Source organism: Monopterus albus, unplaced genomic scaffold, assembly GCF_001952655.1.
Source record: "Monopterus albus unplaced genomic scaffold, M_albus_1.0 scaffold164.1, whole genome shotgun sequence".
In the NCBI taxonomy this organism is placed as follows: domain Eukaryota; kingdom Metazoa; phylum Chordata; class Actinopteri; order Synbranchiformes; family Synbranchidae; genus Monopterus; species Monopterus albus.
Genome location: NW_018128044.1, coordinates 106559 through 125334, shown reverse-complemented (window position 1 = coordinate 125334; position 18776 = coordinate 106559). Strand labels below are relative to the sequence as shown.

General features: G+C 42.7%; 1 protein-coding gene across 1 annotated transcript in view; it reads left to right on the top strand.

The window, feature by feature from the left end:
• The window catches only part of LOC109968852 (afadin-like), an 81094-nt gene that overhangs the window by 42523 nt on the left and 19795 nt on the right, over positions 1-18776 (top strand). The window contains 13 exon segments of the mRNA XM_020615401.1: positions 1597-1742; positions 2087-2181; positions 2327-2592; positions 3205-3348; positions 3529-3727; positions 4098-4204; positions 6484-6564; positions 14196-14261; positions 14379-14452; positions 15847-15965; positions 17166-17366; positions 18243-18334; positions 18488-18685. Coding sequence (XP_020471057.1) covers positions 1597-1742; positions 2087-2181; positions 2327-2592; positions 3205-3348; positions 3529-3727; positions 4098-4204; positions 6484-6564; positions 14196-14261; positions 14379-14452; positions 15847-15965; positions 17166-17366; positions 18243-18334; positions 18488-18685 — 1788 coding nt within the window.

Below are 18776 nucleotides of genomic sequence, written 5' to 3'. Positions count from 1 at the left end.
CATTTTGTCTGACATTACGTCTCGCGTCTCTTACTCAACAGTGTGGATGAGAGTCAAGTTGCGTCCCTCTGACCTTCTCTGCTTCATTTGTCTGTTTGGATGTTCATTCAATACGTTCAACCACCCGTCTGTGTTTTAAATGTTTCCTAAAAGTTTTAATGTCCTGTTTCATTATGATGCACTTGGCTCCATCTCTTATTCTCTGGCTGTTCTGAGCGAAGGGGTTTTACTTTGTTTTGTTTAATTCGTGTTATGTTTTTCAAGGCGGGGATAGATGAGTGCGGGGGAGCGAGCTTCGCACATTCCTCCCTCTGAGTGTGGGGGGTATGGGGGGGATATTAACCGATCAGCTCCTCAGACACTGAGCCCTGTCCTCCCTTTTGATTTCAAGACCAAAACACTGGTCTTTAGACTGTAGACTGACATCTGTAGCACACTCTGAACATTATTAAAAGTCTGACATGGTCCACTCAGTGCTGGCCTTTAGATATAATTATGCCATTAATTATTCTCTGATCTAATTATGGTTTATAAAGGAGAGTGTTGCTGCTTGTTCACTCTGCAAGCAGCCTGGGTAATGGATCGCTTTGTTCTGCAAGAAGAGTCGATTAGATTGATGCAGTGATAGGCAGCCACAGTGTTACAAGACATTGTTAATTTGCCCCTTAACATGATGCTTTGTCTTTAAATGTTAAAATAACAATTTGGCACTTTGGGAAATGTGCTAATTTACTTTCTTGCCCTCATAGCATAGCCTAAAAACTGGAAATGGGGAACTGGCTCATCTTTTTCTGTACGGAGGTAGTAAACCCACAAATTAACATGTTTCTTTAGATTTTATTAATGTAGGACAGAGCCAGGCAAGATGTTTCCCACTTTACAGTCTTTTTTTTTTGCTAAGCTGTTTGTAGCTCATATGTAATGTACAGATATAAGAGTGGTGTACATCTTCTCATCTAGCTGTTGTAATAGCTACACACCTTTAAAATTATTGTTAAATGGCATTTACTGACTGTCAGCAACTTTTGCCTTTACTGATCAGAAATGTGCAGCAGTACAGGTGACAACAGCAGTTGTACATTATGTTCTGATCTATGGGAAATAAACAGATGTGTAATGAATTGCTGTTGCTCGCAGTGTGAATACATGTGGTTTGTGGTGTGAGTCTGCTGTCTAAACAGTTTAGTGTTTATCACAAAAAAAAGTTAAACTAGCTAGTGGAGGAGGGAAGTGTCTGGTGACCTGGTGAGTGGAGTTGTGGCTGGGGGTGAACAGCAGTGGTCACTGCTCTCTCTCTCTCTTCTCACAGTCATGTTAAAGATCTGTGGAAACCAAGAAGCTGAGCGTCTCCATTAACGGGACAGTGGAAACTGCTCTTCTTGACATTTGCTTAAAGGGAGGGGTGGGCAGGGCATGAGTCTATCCCTGAAGTAACAACTGCTCCTTCTGGCTGCCATTCAAACAGAAGCCTCTCTGCCTTCAAGCTTAGTTTGTTTTTGTTTTTTTTACTTTTCTATCTTTACTTCATTCTGCTGCTCTAACAGCTTCCTCTGTATGTTTTTGTTTTTGTGTGTGGCTGTGACTGGTACTTTACAGAAGCAGAAAAACATTGCAGGAGCACTGGCTTTCTGGATGGCCAACGCCTCCGAGCTGCTCAACTTCATCAAGCAGGACCGAGACCTGAGTCGCATCACGCTGGACGCCCAGGACATCCTCGCCCATCTTGTCCAGATGGCTTTCAAGTCAGTCTGACTTTTTATGTGACTGGAATACTATATCATGGAAGCTTTACAAATGTATTCCAGATGGGGTTAGTTCTGTGTGGAAGACAAGATTTTACTGAATTGAGTTTCATCAAACTAGTTGGAACCCATCTGTAGTCGGAAGACAAAAACCTAGAACATCGCCACACATTGCTGTCTTGTTCCCATTCCCTTTTCTTCTGCTTTATTCTACATGGACCTTAAAACATTTTCACCATAAACCATACACCTTGGGTAAAGGTGAGGGTGTGAGCACACCTATATACAGTGGCTTTTTTTTTGGGTGCAGTTTGTCTTTAACAAGGTGTGTTGTGTGGGTGCAGGTACCTGGTCCACTGTCTCCAGGCTGATCTCAACAACTACATGCCTGCCTTCCTGGATGACCCCGAGGAACATAATCCACAGAGGCCCAAGATAGGTAATTTAAAAGCCAAGAGTTTACCCTGAATATCATATCGTTCTGCATATTGGTGGCTTTACACAGCTACACTCGAGCTTTGATTCCTGGCCCCCAGACTTCAACAGAGACAAAGAGCTGTTCTCATTTTTGTCTTTCTCTTCAGAGGATGTCCTGCACACCCTGACGGGGGCAATGTCTTTGCTGCGGCGGTGTCGAGTCAACGCCGCCCTGACCATCCAGCTCTTCTCGCAGCTCTTCCACTTCATCAACATGTGGCTGTTCAACAAGCTGGTGACAGACATGGAGTCGGGGCTGTGCTGTCACTACTGGGGGGCCATTCTTCGGCAGCAGCTCAGCCACATCGAGGCCTGGGCTGAGAAACAGGGTCTGGAGCTGGCTGCCGACTGCCACCTCAGTCGAATTGTTCAGGTAGGAGGACAGGACAAACAGATGGGGGCAGAGTTTCTCTGGGCTTTGTTGTTACATCAGAAAGGCTGTGAGACTTTTGTTTTATTTGACTTTTTCATTTGCTTAAAGCTTTGTAATTTCTGTTGTTCAGTCAACTATTTCAACTACAAGTGGATATTGTCAGTGTTTTACTTTATTTACTGTTTAAGATACCTTTGTCTTCCATCTGTGCAAGTATTAACCACTCATGATAACAGTAAAGAAACAGTAAAGACTTCCACACTATCACCTGTAAACTTGTCGTAAATGCTGTGCTCTGTTTCTCAGATGTATTCAACATTTGTGGGTAATGAACAGATAAAATTAGGAAAAAAATCCTTATGATGTAGAAGTGTTTGAGATTTCAGCTTCCAAGGTCTCGCACCCCTGCAGGATTGTGCGTGTGCGTCATTTGACTCTATTTATTATTTCTGATTACTGTTAAAATTAAAGTGATGTGAGGAAACAACTATCACAACACAGCCTATCCTACTTCACACCAGTGAGAAGAAAACTGTCTCTGTTAGAAATCTTTCTTTAGTGCGACCATTAAGAAGTAAGAACCCAGGTCACTGTAATGTTTTTGTCTTCTAGGCCACCACCCTGCTGACCATGGACAAATATGCCATGCAGGATGTGCAGAACATCCATAACACCTGCTTCAAGCTCAACTCCCTGCAGCTCCACGCCCTCATGACCAACTACCACTGTGCTCCTGACGAGCCTTACATCCCGCCTGTAAGTTGAGCACAAACATGCACAAACTAAAGACGGTATGATGAGCACACTGATAAGGTCAGCCTTAGGTCATAGGTCAGCTGTCATTAATATTAAAATAGGCCTTACTCTTATAACATTTTCTGAAGCTGTACTGTAGATTTAATGAACCTGAGTACGTTTCTTCTGGTGCGTGTGTAGGAGCTGATAGAGCACGTGGTGGCAGTGGCGGAAAACACAGCAGATGAGCTGGCGAGGAGTGATGGGAGAGACGTTCAGCTGGAGGAGGACCCAGACCTCCAGTTGCCCTTCCTCCTCCCTGAGGACGGCTACTCCTGTGACGTGGTGCGCAGCCTCCCCAACGGCCTGCAGGACTTCCTGGATCCACTTCTGCAGAGAGGTAAAGTTACCGCTAAGGATGCTAATGTTTAAGGTAAAAATGAAATCTGGTGAAGATGAATCATCTTTTTTTTTGCCTATGTAAAAGTACAACTTAGCTTAGATTGCTGAGATTTGGCTATTGAAAAGTTGATGAAGCTCTTGTGCAAACATTTATTTAACTTAATGTTAAATAATGTTCTGCTTTTCTGTGTAAGCTGAATTATCTTTGCCTTCTGACGGTCAGTCAACAATGCCCAACTTGTTTATATGCATCATATTGCGAGGACTGAATTTTTTGTGACTTTACAGTTGTTATTCTGAGGAAAGAGAAGCTTGCTCAGAAGAATATGACTTGCTGTGACACAGTATGTTTGTGTTGTCTGTGCCAGGGTTTTGCCAATTAGTACCACACCCTCGTTCACCTGGCACGTGGACCGTCCACTTTGAAGGAGCTGACTGTGACACCCACTTCTCTACCGCTGACAACTCTGAGATGGTAGGATATTAACACACGGTCACACTCTTACCTGCCCTTATGTGTGTGTCTGGTGCCGGCTCTTAACTAATCTTAATGTCGAGAGAATTTCAGGGTTCCAGTGAATTTCTGAAAAGAGCTTAAAATAAACGGGTGCTTCTGTAACATGTCCCATCTCATATTGGTTCAACCATGTCGTAACACATGGAAGTACAAGAGGTGTCAACAGGGATTCCTGACATATTTTAAAAAATTGACAAGGTTGATTAGCAGCAAAGAATTAGGAACTAAATGTAGCTGTGAGGCAGGAAAATTAAGTAGCCCCATGTGCAACCAGCTAGCATGAATTGTGTTAGCAAAAGTCAGGCATCAGACTTTCTTCAGTTGGTGTAATCATACTTTTCTTGCTCTGCTTGTTTTTCCACCATACTGAATAATTCAGTGCAAATTATATTGGATTTAAAAGGAATTGGAAATGGGCTCCAGTAGTCAACACATGAGTTTCCAGGTAAATTTCAGACTAAAAAAGGTAAAATTCCTGGACAGAATCTGAGCTGTAGACAATCTGACGGCACAACTGACATAGTTTGACTATTTTTAGAAAAGTTTAAACCTGGAAGTAGCTTTGATGTGGGCCCAGAGGTTTGTCTGCCTGTGTGTGTGTGTGTGTGTGTGTGTGTGTGTGTGCGCGCCTGTGTGTGTGTGTGTAGGAGTGTGTATGCACACCTCTTTATTACATTGTGTGGGCAAATTCTTTTTCAAATCCATTGTTTTGTGCACACTTTAATCAGTCCTCACAACTTTAAAGGGAAGTTTGAAGGTTAAGGATTTGGTTAGGCTTTTATTTTTTATAGTTAAGGGAAGAGTGAGGGGCTAGGGATTTCATTTTGTCAACGAGTGTCCTCACAACTATAGTACGACATGCCTGCGCGTGTGGTCTCCAGGTTGGAAGGCACTCATTACAGTGACTTTAGAAGGAGCAATTTACTTTTCATAACAGCCTTCACAGACACACATATATACACACACTCAATTTAATCAACACCAATCACAGTGCAGAAGTTAGTTAGCAAGCAGGGAGCAGTAAATGATAGACCTCTTTTCAGTGCAACAAACACACACAGGCACAGCCACTTCCTCTGTAATTGGTCTGTTTATCCCTGCTCTGCTTCATGACTGTAGTCTCGACATAATGCAGGCGTCTCTCTCAAGCGCACACACACTTTGATGAATGGTGTGTGTTCAGCCAGATTAGAGGGAGTGAGGCCTGGTGCAGCTCTTGTGGCATCATCACAAGTTCTGTCCTGCATCCGCTTCAATACTGTGGATATATTTGGGATTTGATCAATATTACACATGGAATTTTTTCTTTTTGGAACTTCTAGATCTAGTACATACATAAACACAAACAAGTGACAGACGCGCACCATAAAATTTCAAAGTTGCAACATTAGCAAATAAATATAGCACGTGTCAAACACCGGGGCAATTCCATGTGCTTTTCACAAGCCGATGTGAGTATCGTCCGTGTAGCTGTGATAAGCAGCATCATGTATGTGCTGATCTAAAGGGAGCATGTGCAGGCTGAACAGCAGCCCTTTAATCAGACCCTGGGAAACTCCACCTGTCGTGGTGATCTGCTCAGAATTCTGGTTTGATCGTCAAGTTGGTTAGAGCTGGGCTGTCACTGTAGTGTAGCTGCCTCTGTGCAGTAATGGTTTTTTAGTGTAATTGTTGTGTGGTTGTCGTTTTGTTCGGCTCTGTGTGTTTCTGCAGATTGCGGAGTAATCAATGTGCTCTCTGCATTTACACAAGTGCTGTGCAGACACACACAATGACTGATACCAGCACACAAACACAGGCAGAACGATGTAGACATACCTTTGTTTGACATGAGCTTATTTATTTTGAAGGATCCTTTGTCAGAATATTTTTTCATGATGTGGGAAAACTTGGTAGCCGTCTTTGTCTCACTCTCCCCACCCAGTCTCTCAGCTCTGCTGTGGATGTAGGCGTGTGTGTGTGAGGCTAGCCATGATGTGGTTTTCATTCTTGACTTCATTCCAGTGACCACAGGTTCCTCTGTGGTCTTCCCCTTTCCCCTTTATGCCTCCTTCATCCCTTCCCTCCCTTTTCTCATCCCTCCCTCTTTTTTACTCCACGGTCTCATTTTCCTCTGTGATGTTTCAGAGGCAAACACACTAGACGACAATCGTAGTTTCCCTGAGGCTGTTGCAGACCCATCAGAGAGGTGTCATCCTCACTCACAGTTTGCCTTTCCTGTCCATCTCTCTTTTCAGCCAATGAGGAAGGAGCCGGAGGTTGTCACGGTAACCCTTAAGAAGCACAACGGCATGGGCCTCAGCATTGTGGCCGCCAAGGTAGGAAACTGCACCTGGAGGAGTGTTTGTGTCTGTGGCTGTTTGTGTGTGAAGTAAGAAAACTTCAGTTTCAAGGCAGAAGTCATAATATATATATATATTTTTTTTTATCCAGAACAGTGTGGGCAAGTATTTTTGAGAGGAAATCCAAAAATAACCTCGGCTGTCGAGAATGTGTTTGTTGGATTTGCGCGTGCGTGTGGCTGAGACGTACATTACAGACAGAAAAGGCTGCTGTTTTAAACAGACCGTGTTCACTGTTGAGTCTCTCAGCACTGCACAGACTAAACAACTACACTGCAGAGAAACTTCTGGAGGCGTCCCAGGCAAAAACTGTGGTCTGTTTCGTTTGCTCTGCTGTAGAGGGTCTAATATGACTGTGACCGTGCGTCACTGTCTGTCCATGTGTATATTTGTTCACATGCCTTCGATATATAGACAAAACCTGGGGAAATGATACATTTCACCATCGTGTTCCAAAATGGGATGAACGTGCACAGATCCACCAGCAAGTTATGACTTCGGCGTTTTCCCCTCATGTTAGGTGCAAATTTAGCAAACATATCCAACTTTTTCTGTTGTAAAAAAAAAAAAAAAAAGAAAAATAAAAATTATTATTGTTTAAACAGTAATAATGGACATGGATGCGCACAGTAACCCATCTAGTGGCTAAAAAAAATATTTATCAAAATTAGCTAACATAGCATAGGATTGAGATAAATAATAATTACCTGCTAGTTGCTGCCCTCGTTTCTCCCACAACCAATATCTCGGAGTTACATGAAATGTAGAACACACAGATGTAAACATAAAATATATACAATACATTATAAATATATATTACAACATGAAACCAGAAATATATTCAGCCATCATCAGTGGTTGAGACAACCTTCACCATCACCCTCCAAAAACAATCAGGAGACGCATCCTGAGCACTGATGAATGAAGGTTAAATTAATCATCGTTACCCTGCATCTTGCCTAACGTTACTAAGAACGTTATTTGCCAGCGAATGCTACCTCGTATGTGTTTCTCTCTTATGGATTAAACATTTTGGGGAGTGCTTCAGCATCCTGTGTGGGGTCACCAGCGCTGAATCCAAACCCAGAACAGGTACATAGTGTGCACGTTAGAGCCACCACAGTGTCCCACAGCACAGCTGGGTGTCTGCTTTGACTAACAAAGCTCCCACGAGGGGGAGGGGGGAGAAAGCCTGCGCTTGATGTTACGTAATCCTGTGCCGAGTCCTTCAACAAATTTTCCTTTAGGTGGCATCTCTCACCGGGCTGTATCCTATTGCATGGAGGACTGATGTGTTTTACTGATGGTTGTGTTGATGTTTGTTACCTGGATGTGAAGATGCTCTGTGTCGTTGTGTTGTATTGTGTGCTTATGCTACTTTTTTTTTTTTTTTAAATGACAGAATGGAACAAGTGCATGAGGCCAAGTGAGACCGGTGAAAAACAATCTCATTCTCTCTTTCCTTAGAGTAGTGCGAGTTTCCTGCTGGACGCTGTGTGTGTTCACTGTGTGTGTGAAGAGGAAAAGTGGGAAGGAAGGATGTACTGAGGAAACCTCCTTGCTCTGTTTATTTTCAAAGTTGTGTGAACGTATGAGAAGGAGAGCAGGCAGAGAAATGTGTGCGGGATGGGACGGGCAGGTAGAGCAGCTGCTTGACTTCTCGGTAAACTGGGCTGAGCTCTGTCCTGTTATATAATCGTGTGTGTGTGTGTGTGTGTGTGCGCGCATGTGGTATTTGCCTGGTGGAGCTGCTGCAGTGCTCCACCTCAGTCTGACCAGCCGGCGTCCCAGCAGGAACCCTGGATCTCTGCCTGGAGCCGATGTTTCTTAAGAAATACACTGCTATTAGGAACTCGTGGAGGAATTTCACTGCACTTGGGAACATTCAAGGATTTTACTGCATTTTTTTTAAAAAACATGCACTGGAATGTATGCAGCATTTTATAGGAATTTTTAATGCTTTGTTTTTTTAAAATATAGTTTTCATACAAATTTAACTTCTTAAAATGTCCTGTGCTAAATTTCCACCACATCTTTCCACACATTCAGGTTTTTTTATCCTACATTTTCAGCTGTAAAGAGTTGAACAGATGTACAGCTGAATAGTTTACGCTCAGCCGTTTTTTTTTGGTTTTGGACTTGTCGGTGCTTGTTAGCAGGTTGAAGTACTGTCTGGGATAAAAGGAGGTGTGTGCAGTGTGTGTGTGTATTCCAGTCTGGTCGACCCACTGTGGACTAGTCTGGGTAACACTGCGGAGCGACGGCAACATGTGGTTTTCTGTGGTGGGCCGGAGAGACCAGGTAACAGCACTTATACTCTATGGTCGTGTTACCTGGAAGGTTGTGTATTGTACTTCTGGAGGTTTCTTGATCATCTGCACTCTGGTGTGAATGAACTAAATATAAAAAGTGATTTGAAATGTGTGTGTATGCTTGTGCACATGCACCGCTTGATTGAGGGTGTGTGTGTGTGTGATGTTGACTCATTTCTTGAGAGGCAGGGTTCCTCAGTATCTCGTACTGTGATTCTCTGTCTCTGCCTTTAATCGAAGAACCTGTCGAGGATGCGTAACAAAGAAACTGGCAGCTGGTTGAATGCTGAGCATGTGGATGATGGTAACACTGTAGATTCACCGTGTACACAGGCCTTGTGTTACTTTCACTGTTTGCTTTCAGGGCCATTCTGCAAATCGTTAAACAAAGGTACACAGATGGGGAAAAACATGTGCTCACTTTGGGTAAGGTGCGCAGTAAGGCTAAGCCACCTGATTATATGTCCTCTATTTAAAGTCAGACACCTTCAGATTAGTGCGTGCATTTTACCTGTCACACAATTGGTTGTACTTTTAAGGCCTTAGCCTGAATTCTACAGAAATATGCTTAAATGATATTGTTATTCTGCAAATTCTGGTTTTAGAATAAGAGTAATGGATAGCAAAAAATAAATAAATAAATTTGACTGGCGTTTTGGAATTTCTGTTATGGTATTGGTGTCACAGTTAAGGAATAAAAAGCTCAGAATAATATTTAGTGAGAACATCTGTTTTAGAAAAGCAGCATTGCCACATAATAGTGGAACCAGGTTGTTAAAGCAGGTCCTGGTTGAGCTGTAGCACCATAGAAAACGTGATAAACTCTCAGCTTTCACACGTCACATTCATGTTGTTGAAGGTCTTTGTGGAAAATTGAGTGGAGGTGTTTGCTGCGTGTGTAAACAGATTTGTACGTTAAAAAAATACTACATCAGTCAGCCCCTTGTGTGTGTTTCATGGTATTGTGTTTCTTTCCTCAGTGTCATCTCCCAGCTGGAGCTGAGGAAATGCTGCCCTCGCCCCTGTTGGTGTGTTGAGTCATTTATCAGTTTCAGTGAAGGACTGAACGTTCCCTCTGCACACACCTTAAACAACAAGTTAACAGAATGTTGCAATCTGGGATTCTCACAGCCATTTATTCAAGAGACTGTGGAGGGTATTTGTGTGCAGTTTTTGTTTTTGTTTTCCCTTTGATTAACATGGAGTTCTGCTTGGTGGATTGTTGAGTTCTGTGCAGAGTTGACCACAGAAACCTAATGACTTGTAAAAGTCTGGATTCAGAGTTCTACACCTGGTGTGTACACCGGTACATCAGTGTTGAATTTTAAGGAGAGTCTGGGGCAGTCTTGAACTGAAGTACCAGAACATGAGTTACTTGGTTTGAGAAGGTTCTCATCCTGCAAAACGACAATGAAGTCTAAACTCAAAAAGCTGCATTTTGTTCTGTTTGTTTCCACAGTGTGTTTGAAGTATTGGTAGGGTGCATATGTGTCGGCTGATGCTGCCGAAATAAGCTACAAATGAAACAATAGTATGAGAGGGTTACCCCCTCTCAGGGCGGGAACAATGGGAGGAAGTAACACACACACACACACATGCTCACTTTCCTGTAAAGCTGCAGCCATGCAGGAGGTGTTTACAAGGTGTGTGGAGGAGGACGTTTGTACCACTTGGCGCTCATTGTAAAGACCACAGTGTATCTGTGGTAGAAGCGCATCCTGTCCACTTTCTTTCCAGCCAGGCAGAAAGGCATGAAGGTGTAACCCTCTGCTTTGTGCTTCAGTGTGAGGGAGGTCGACTTCTTAAACTCACTACAAGCAGCAATAGGGTGGGTGAAGCAGCACTCTCATTTTCATTTTACATCATCAGCACAAATAGATTTCTCATATGAGAAAATGTATGTGGGCAGTTTTTCCCATTTGTGCTGGAGGTTCAAATGTGTGAACGGGTGTCGTCGTTGCTCCCGAGCTCACTGTTCATGAGAATGCAATAAGAGGCATTCTGGGACATCATATGAAAACTTCATATATTGACCAGACTGACTGTGGTAGATTGATTACTACTAAATGCACATACACAACTCAAGTAGTAGCAATTACTGGTGTAAATGTATTTGAGGTACTGCCAAACCAGTATGTGACTGCATTTTCTCTGAATGCTATCCCCCAGCTTTGTTTAAAGGACATGCACCATCCTGGTGTCAGTTATTTTAGTGCCAACTGAAAATGAGTACATGTAAACTTTCCTAACTAAAAGCCCTGCACACACAGTTGTCTTTTAGCTGATCACACATCCCCTCAGGTTCAAATTGTGCATGCTTACATGCTGCAGATTTGCTGAAGTCATACAACTGCATTTACTTAAAAATGGTCCTATAGAAACAGGTGCACCAAGCTTCAAGTCTGTACATGCTCTGAGTACTGAGAAGTTATAAAATCCTCTAGAGCAACAGAAACCTGCTGTGTGGGTGTACAGGGCCTTTGAACCTCAAAGGCTCCAAGCAATTAGGTTGCCATGTATCAACACTATAAGCTGTAATACAGATGTGCTGCCAGCCTGTGTTAGCGTTGTTGGATTTTATCAGTGTGGTACAGCTGGCGGTTCTCGGCTCTGTGCATCTGCTCTACATTTCTGTACATTAGTTTCTTAGAATGAGTCAGATGCAAAAAAGGCTAAAGAGAAAAATTCATATCACTCTTGACTCTGATGTCCAGACAAAACACTGGAGGATATGTTGTTATATATCATTTATTTACATGAACTGTTCCTCAGAGTTTCCCACTTGTTTAGAGTTAAATCTCACATAGTTATTAACTTTTAAAACTACATTACAGCTGACCCCATTTGGGGTTCAGTGTGTTTCAACATGCCCGTGTCTTTAAGTTTACCTACATACTAGTCTGTGACCTCGTGTTTTAATTACTGACTACATGTAGAGAATTGCGTTTTGAGTGTGATGTTTGATACAAATATAAAAATAAGAGCTGAGTGAAAGCACGCCATTGTCTAGGTGCTGGTCATGGCAATGTGCTATATCAGCATCACACTGAGCTTCCATAATTTATCGGTATAACTAATGTTTCAACCACAGCTGGTGCAGCTGTGGAAGTGTGGCGTGCAGGCTTCTGTGATAGTTTTATAGGAGACCCATACAGACTTGGAACGGCACCAACCACGCATCTGCAGCTTCTCTCGGTTTTACCGAGCTTTATACTAAGTGCTCATTGTTTAGCTGCCCGACCCATAACTCCACTGTCGCTGCTTCATTTTCAGATGCAGAAGGCGGCTGTTTTCATTGAAATAAAAAATAGCTCTAAACTCTGAAATAACACATTCACTACCAAATCAAGACATCTCAGTTTCTGTACCTTAACTACCTGTTCTGCCTTTAATGTCTCCAGTGCAGTGTTGTTCTCAGAATGGCTAATTGAGTTTAGATTGGTTTGATCCATTTCAAGTTATTTCTACACACAGGAAGTAGCATTGTACTTGCCATTAAAGGGCATGTTATACTGAATTCTGCTTTACAAATCAAGCAGCTGAAACCTTTTATTTAATGTAAAGCTTATGTACAGGATAACTTATGCTAGAAGTTGTGGCCCCTCTGGGACCTCTAACTTACTAAAGTCCTCGGGGGATTCAGGGAATTTCCTCACTCCCCATTCTGTACATGAAGCCGTGGCACCATCTGAGACAGAGGCCCTTTAACGGTGTCTGTAATGTACAACAGACATAAACCAGTCAGAATGATTCACTGTCCTCTCAACTTAATGTCACTCACAGGAAATAAGTTCCTGCCTGAATCCAGCCTCAGTATTAAACACACACACACACACACACAGACAGAACTGAAACAACGAGGGTCAGATACTTGATGTATGATGCTGTTGCTGTCTTTTTGTACTGCGGAAAATGGGACACAGATCTGTGGTTGATGGGAGTACATGGCAAATGCAGAATGAGTCTCTATTCACTCAGTCCACATAGTTAATAAATAGAAAAAAGATAAGTAGAAAACTTGACAGTTGGTCTTTAGTTGAAAAAGCAACAGAAAGATCATTTTTGTATAAAAAAAAAAGAAGTGATCAGTTTGAACCTGGGTTTCTGTGTTGGCACTCATTCAAAAGTTGTTTCCAAAGAGCCGTTAACAGGCAGCGTGGATGATTGAAATGCTGAGGGAGTACGAAGAGGTGCTTATTATGGGCCGGAGCAGTTGAAGTAGAAACTGCTCAGCATTTGTCCTACAAACTGTATTTTTAACATCCAATTACCACTTTAAATTTACAAAAACATTTCCAACGTTGTTCCAGTCAGATTAAAGTACCAACATTGTGCTATCTGTTCCCTGCACATTACTGTCCTCTCATCATTTGTGCTTCTCCACCACAGCTGTTTCTAAATGCGAGCTGCAGACAGTAAGAGCTTTTAACCTGGGTGTCACCCCGGCCTCCGTTTTACAAGATGTAGCGTCACTCAGTCGGGACTTGTTTCAATCCACTCCACAGTTTATGAGAGGGTTTGTAGACGTGCTGTGATTCTTGGTGTCTAGTCTGTGTGGCATCTGAACCTGTCCTGTGATGTAGTCTGTTGACCACTCGGCCTTGAACCTGTTTTGAAAGTAAACAAAACATGTCTCCCTTTTTTTTTTTTGTGTCAGCGGCTTTGGATGCAGTCTTTTTGTTTGCTCTTTGTGTTGTCAGAGGAAGGCTACAAAGGAAAATTTCCAACTTGTCTTCACTTAAAGCAAACCAAAGAATGTGTGGTTAAGTGAAAATCTGCTTTCATATTTAGTGCAGTGTAGTGTGTTTACAAAGGAAGATTTCTGAAATATTTCTACTGGTGCGCTGTTGGATAAACATGTCAAGATGGTAAAGAAAGTATTTGATGCCTCTGATAACTTGCCAGTGTTTTGCTCCATTGTAAACCACCTCCTCACTTGATGGGAAACCCACACACACAGCTCGAGCGTGTATGTGTTGTGTGTATTGACACTGACATTGCAGCTTGTTTGTTCTCCCTTTTTTGTATGCACTTTTCTTCTTAGTTGTGCTGTTGTTACTTGGCAAAGAAAGGATTTGGTTTAAAGAAAACATTAGGACACAAACTATGATCTCCGGTGTTTCAGCAGTAAACAGTGATGCAACAAGGAAAATATGAATTTAAACAAGGGAAGAGAACATAAAATGTTTGGTTTTTTTTGTCCTGCTGGGGATGAATAAAGTTACTGAACTATTTTAACAACAGTTTGCTAGTGTAGGTTAACATGCCTGTGTGTTGTCTTCTGTCTCTCTGCAGGGTGCTGGTCAGGAGAAGCTTGGCATCTACATCAAGTCTGTTGTCAAAGGAGGAGCAGCTGACATGGTTGGTACAGTATAAACATTAAAACTGGAACCATGACAGAAGAGGACAAGCATACACTGTGACTCATTCTGCTGTGTGTGTGTGTGTGTGTGTGTGTGTGTGCGTGTGCGCGCACAGGACGGGCGTTTGGCTGCAGGTGACCAGCTGCTGAGCGTGGACGGCCGCAGTCTGGTCGGCTTGTCACAGGAGAGGTAACAGCAGCGGCCCGGTTATTGTCATTAATGACTCTTAAAGACTTGAGTGGCCAGAAACTCCTATAATGTGATGTCAGTGAATTTGCACTTTGGAAATGGGTGTGTGTTCAACCACCTACCACACACTGCTGACGCATTCGTGGCCACATGATGATGAAACTCGGTTTTATTTCTATTTTGAGAATTGAAAACATTTGAAGAGGAAGTAATCGAGCTGATGTGACATCAGATAACCACATGTGGGAAACCTCAGGGTTGAGACATCCTGAGGTTTTTGCGCTGAGGCAGTTTGATCCCATTTGTTTTTATAAAAAGGCAGAAGCGTGTCTCAAACACACAGCACAAGGAGAAAAGGGCTGTGTTTTTAGGAGTTTCTTGTTGTGCTCTGTTTCTTCAGCAGGTGTGTGATTTAATTACTCTTTCTGGTACTGTTGGTTTTGATACACATATCGAGTATCGACCTCATGCCGCACACACAACAGAGAATCGGAGCTCACAGTCGGGTTTGCTTTTGTTGTCGTCACTTATCTTAAAATATCCCCAAAACCACTCGGCTCGGCCAGTGTGAGGTTAATGTGGGACAACATCTATGAGTACGAGTAGAGGGTGGCATCAGACCCGATACTGGTATCAGCATTGGTGCATCCTTAAGAGAAACCCCATGATATTTCCAAATGTGGATTTGCTCAGCATCAGGCGGTTGAGTTCCAACCAGTCAAACACACATGGCTCATTACCTCATGCATTCTGCCCTTCCACTATTTATGGGTTTTGGTTAAAGCCCTGTGCAAACAGGCATATGTGGCTGTTACCGAAAATAACATGGATTGTTTTGTTATGTGTGACACATCAAGATTGTATCCAAATCAGAGAGAAGTGTGTGTCTGGCACTGAATCCTCTGGTTCATAACGTTTACTGTTCTGCCTGTTGAGATTCCAGGAGACAGAAGCTTTTACTACTGCGTTCACATAATGACCAAAAGTCCTGGTATTTATCAGTAATGTGTTCATAGAAAACATCTGCTGAAACAATTAGTTGATCAACTAAAAATAACCTTATTTTAACTTATTTTATCTGCCAGTTATTCACAATGCTCATTCACAGAGTTCTCTGTTTTATGTCATTATATAATTAACGGTCTTTGAGCTTTAGACTGTCGGTCAGACAAAATAAGCAATTTGAAGACCTCACCTTGGACTCTGCGACATTGTGATAAACATTTCCCACTATTTTTTTTTTGCAATTTCTTTTTAAACAACATTCAACTGATGGAGCAAGGAAATAAGATTAATCGATTTAATTGAATTGCAGTTAACTGATAAGTGTGTCAGAGTAAAGTGGTGTTACAAGTTCATAATCATGTTCTCTCTCTCTCTCTCTCTCTGTTCAGGGCAGCTGAGCTGATGACGAGGACGGGCTCAGTTGTGACTCTGGAGGTCGCCAAGCAGGGAGCCATTTACCACGGACTGTCTACCCTCCTCAACCAGCCGAGCCCCATGATGCAAAGAGGTGAGCACATACACATAAAGGAGCTACCTGCTCTGGTACAATGTTTGCTTTAGTGTCTACTGTAGTAGTATCCCCTGGAATAAAGTTTTTTATTAGGGTTCCTTTGAGTCCTTGACAAATCTGACAATATAGTACAAGAATATAGTACAGTGTGTTCATGGTTCTGTTTTTATTACAATGTTTTTATCTGTCTTTCCTTCAGGTAAGTGATCCTTAAATGATCATTTGTACAGTTTAACAATGGTCGATTATTGGAATATTTGATGGGCAGAAAATTATTTTGCTAATGAAGCAGTGATTTTTGGTAACTTGTCAAACAAATCTCTGGTTTCAGCTTCTCCGATGTGAGAATTTACTGATTCAGTTGTGAAGTTGTGCTTTTTAAAAAAAAAAAATGAATGTGCACTTTTGCTACTTCAGGCTATTTTAAAGACCAAACAGTTTTTCCGTTGTTACTTGCAGTCCTAATAATTTCCTTTTGTTGCATGGCCACTTTTAGTGCAGAACAACACAATTTTTTCTAAATACATCTTCACTGATTGTTCTTGAACAATTACAAAGTCTTAAATTAAAAGCCATTCAAGACATTCACACACAGTCATGCATTTAACTTGAGATTTCGGTTGAATGGACTTCCTGTTAAGTGATCTGGTGTCATGGCTGATGGAAGAGAAGCAGACTTGTCCAGACACTGTGTCTTTGTTGTCTTCTCTGTAGCACAGTAAAGCAGACTAAAGGATATAATGAGTGTTTGTGGCCAGCACCAGTTATGTCTTTGTGTGTGTCTGCGCATGTAGAGCTGCACAGAGTTTACCGGGTTGTCTGGCTGTGTGCTGATCTTTGTCTGCTGGAATGTGACCCTAGATTCATTAAGGAAGTCTTCTGGCCAGGCCAGTCTGTGGTCCAGGATGACGCCACAGGATTGTTTCTCCCCAGCTCCCTCCTCAACCACAGTGTGTTTTCCAGTGCAGATAGTGAAGTTCAACACCAGGCAACGAAGGGTGCTGGTCATTATGTAGTCAAATGTCTGTTAGTAAACTAAACAAGACCGTGAGTCAGTTCTCACCGACTGAGGGTGTGACCAGAGGAAGCCACACGAGAAAGTGGTTCACTCAAGACTCCAGTTAATATTCAGATATTAACTGGGGGACTTAGAGGTTAACCCTTTTAACTCAGGTTTTTCTCTCCCCTACACCCCAGCATCAGACCGAGGCCGTGAGAAGAATGGGAAAATGCGACCTAAGAGTGAAGGATTTGAGTTGTACAACAACTCTGTGCCGAACGGCTCTCCGGAGGGTCCCCAGGCTGGCTGGGACTCTTACCCTGAACCAAAGAAGATGAGCAGTGAAGATCGACTTCTCAAGAACCGAGTCGACCATCGCTCAAGCCCCAATGTAGCCAGTAAGCCCACCATGTTGTTTTCATTCATTTAACCTACATGAATTTGTCTAGCCTATGTTCTACCTACACCCCTCAAACACTGTGCACGGTTCCGGCATGAAAACAGTTTAAATCCATCCATTATCTATACCGCTAATCCTGAAGATGGTCACGGGGGGCGGGAGCCGAGCCAGTCCCAGCTGACATTGGGCGAGAGGCGCGGTCCACCCTACGCTGTAAATCCAGCTTTTATTATCATGATATCCAGTTTAATTTATTAGTTTAATCCTGTGTTGGAACATTGGCCTGTTGTTACCTTAGTTTGAAAAAGAAGTTTTTTTTTATCAGTGTTAGAGGAAATATTCATATTTCTTTATGTCACTAAACTGTTTAGAGAGTATATTAACCTCTAGAGTCCTGAGCTTTGGAAACCCAAGCTGTGCGGTCCTCATATGAGGACGCAGGGACTCTAGAGGTTAAGCTGATGCCGAGATGACTCCAATAGACACTGATGAGATCAAAACAGTGGAACATACCCATAGTAAACAAGTCAGTGTTACGCTTGGCTTGGGCAGTAATGGAAAAAAAAAAAAAAAAAAAACCTACACTGGTGTGTTATTCTTTAACTCCACCCAGGTATGAAAACAAAGCTCCAGAGTAGTGTTGGGCAATAACAGCGTGGCTATAAAAGCTTTTGACTGATGTTGTAAATTGTACCACATGGTCCCTTCTTACAAATAATCTCAACCCGCCTTCAGTAACCATTTGGGATCATTTATGATTTTCTGATTACTCCTTCGCGCCCTCAGTTAATGGCTTAATACTGGATATCGCTTCACGTGTGCATGAAAACTTCTAACTGCACTAAAATAATTCTCCCTCTTACCCCTTCTTCAGATCAGGGCCAGAGTCCTGCAGGCAAAGCGGTGTACCCTGGAGGACCTGGCACCAAGATCACCTCTGTCTCCACCGGCAACCTGTGTGCTGACGTAAGTCACTGTACCACTGGAGCCAGTGGCATCTGAGTGAGGAATGTTCCAGCACACTGGAAGACAGCAGAGAAACAAATTGCACTCACACACAGTGTCTAGACTGAAGATGAGAAATCATTTACTTAGTTAATTTTTGGTTGTATTCATCAGGATGAACCCTCCCCTTCCCACCCAGAGGCTTACCCCATCCCTACACAGACCTACTCCAGGGAGTACTTCACCATCCCAGCCTCTAAGAGCCAGGATCGGGTAGTTGGTCTCGGGCAGGGGCCCTCGCAGCACTGGCAGGGCATGGAGGACAGAGAACGCCTCCCGGTGGTGGACAACATCCACAACAACAACATGCAGGTAGAGACACACGAGCAACTGCTGTAACATTCCCTGCCATGCTTGTTCCTCCTTTTCTCTATCTTTAGCTCCTTTTTTCTTCCACCTCCTT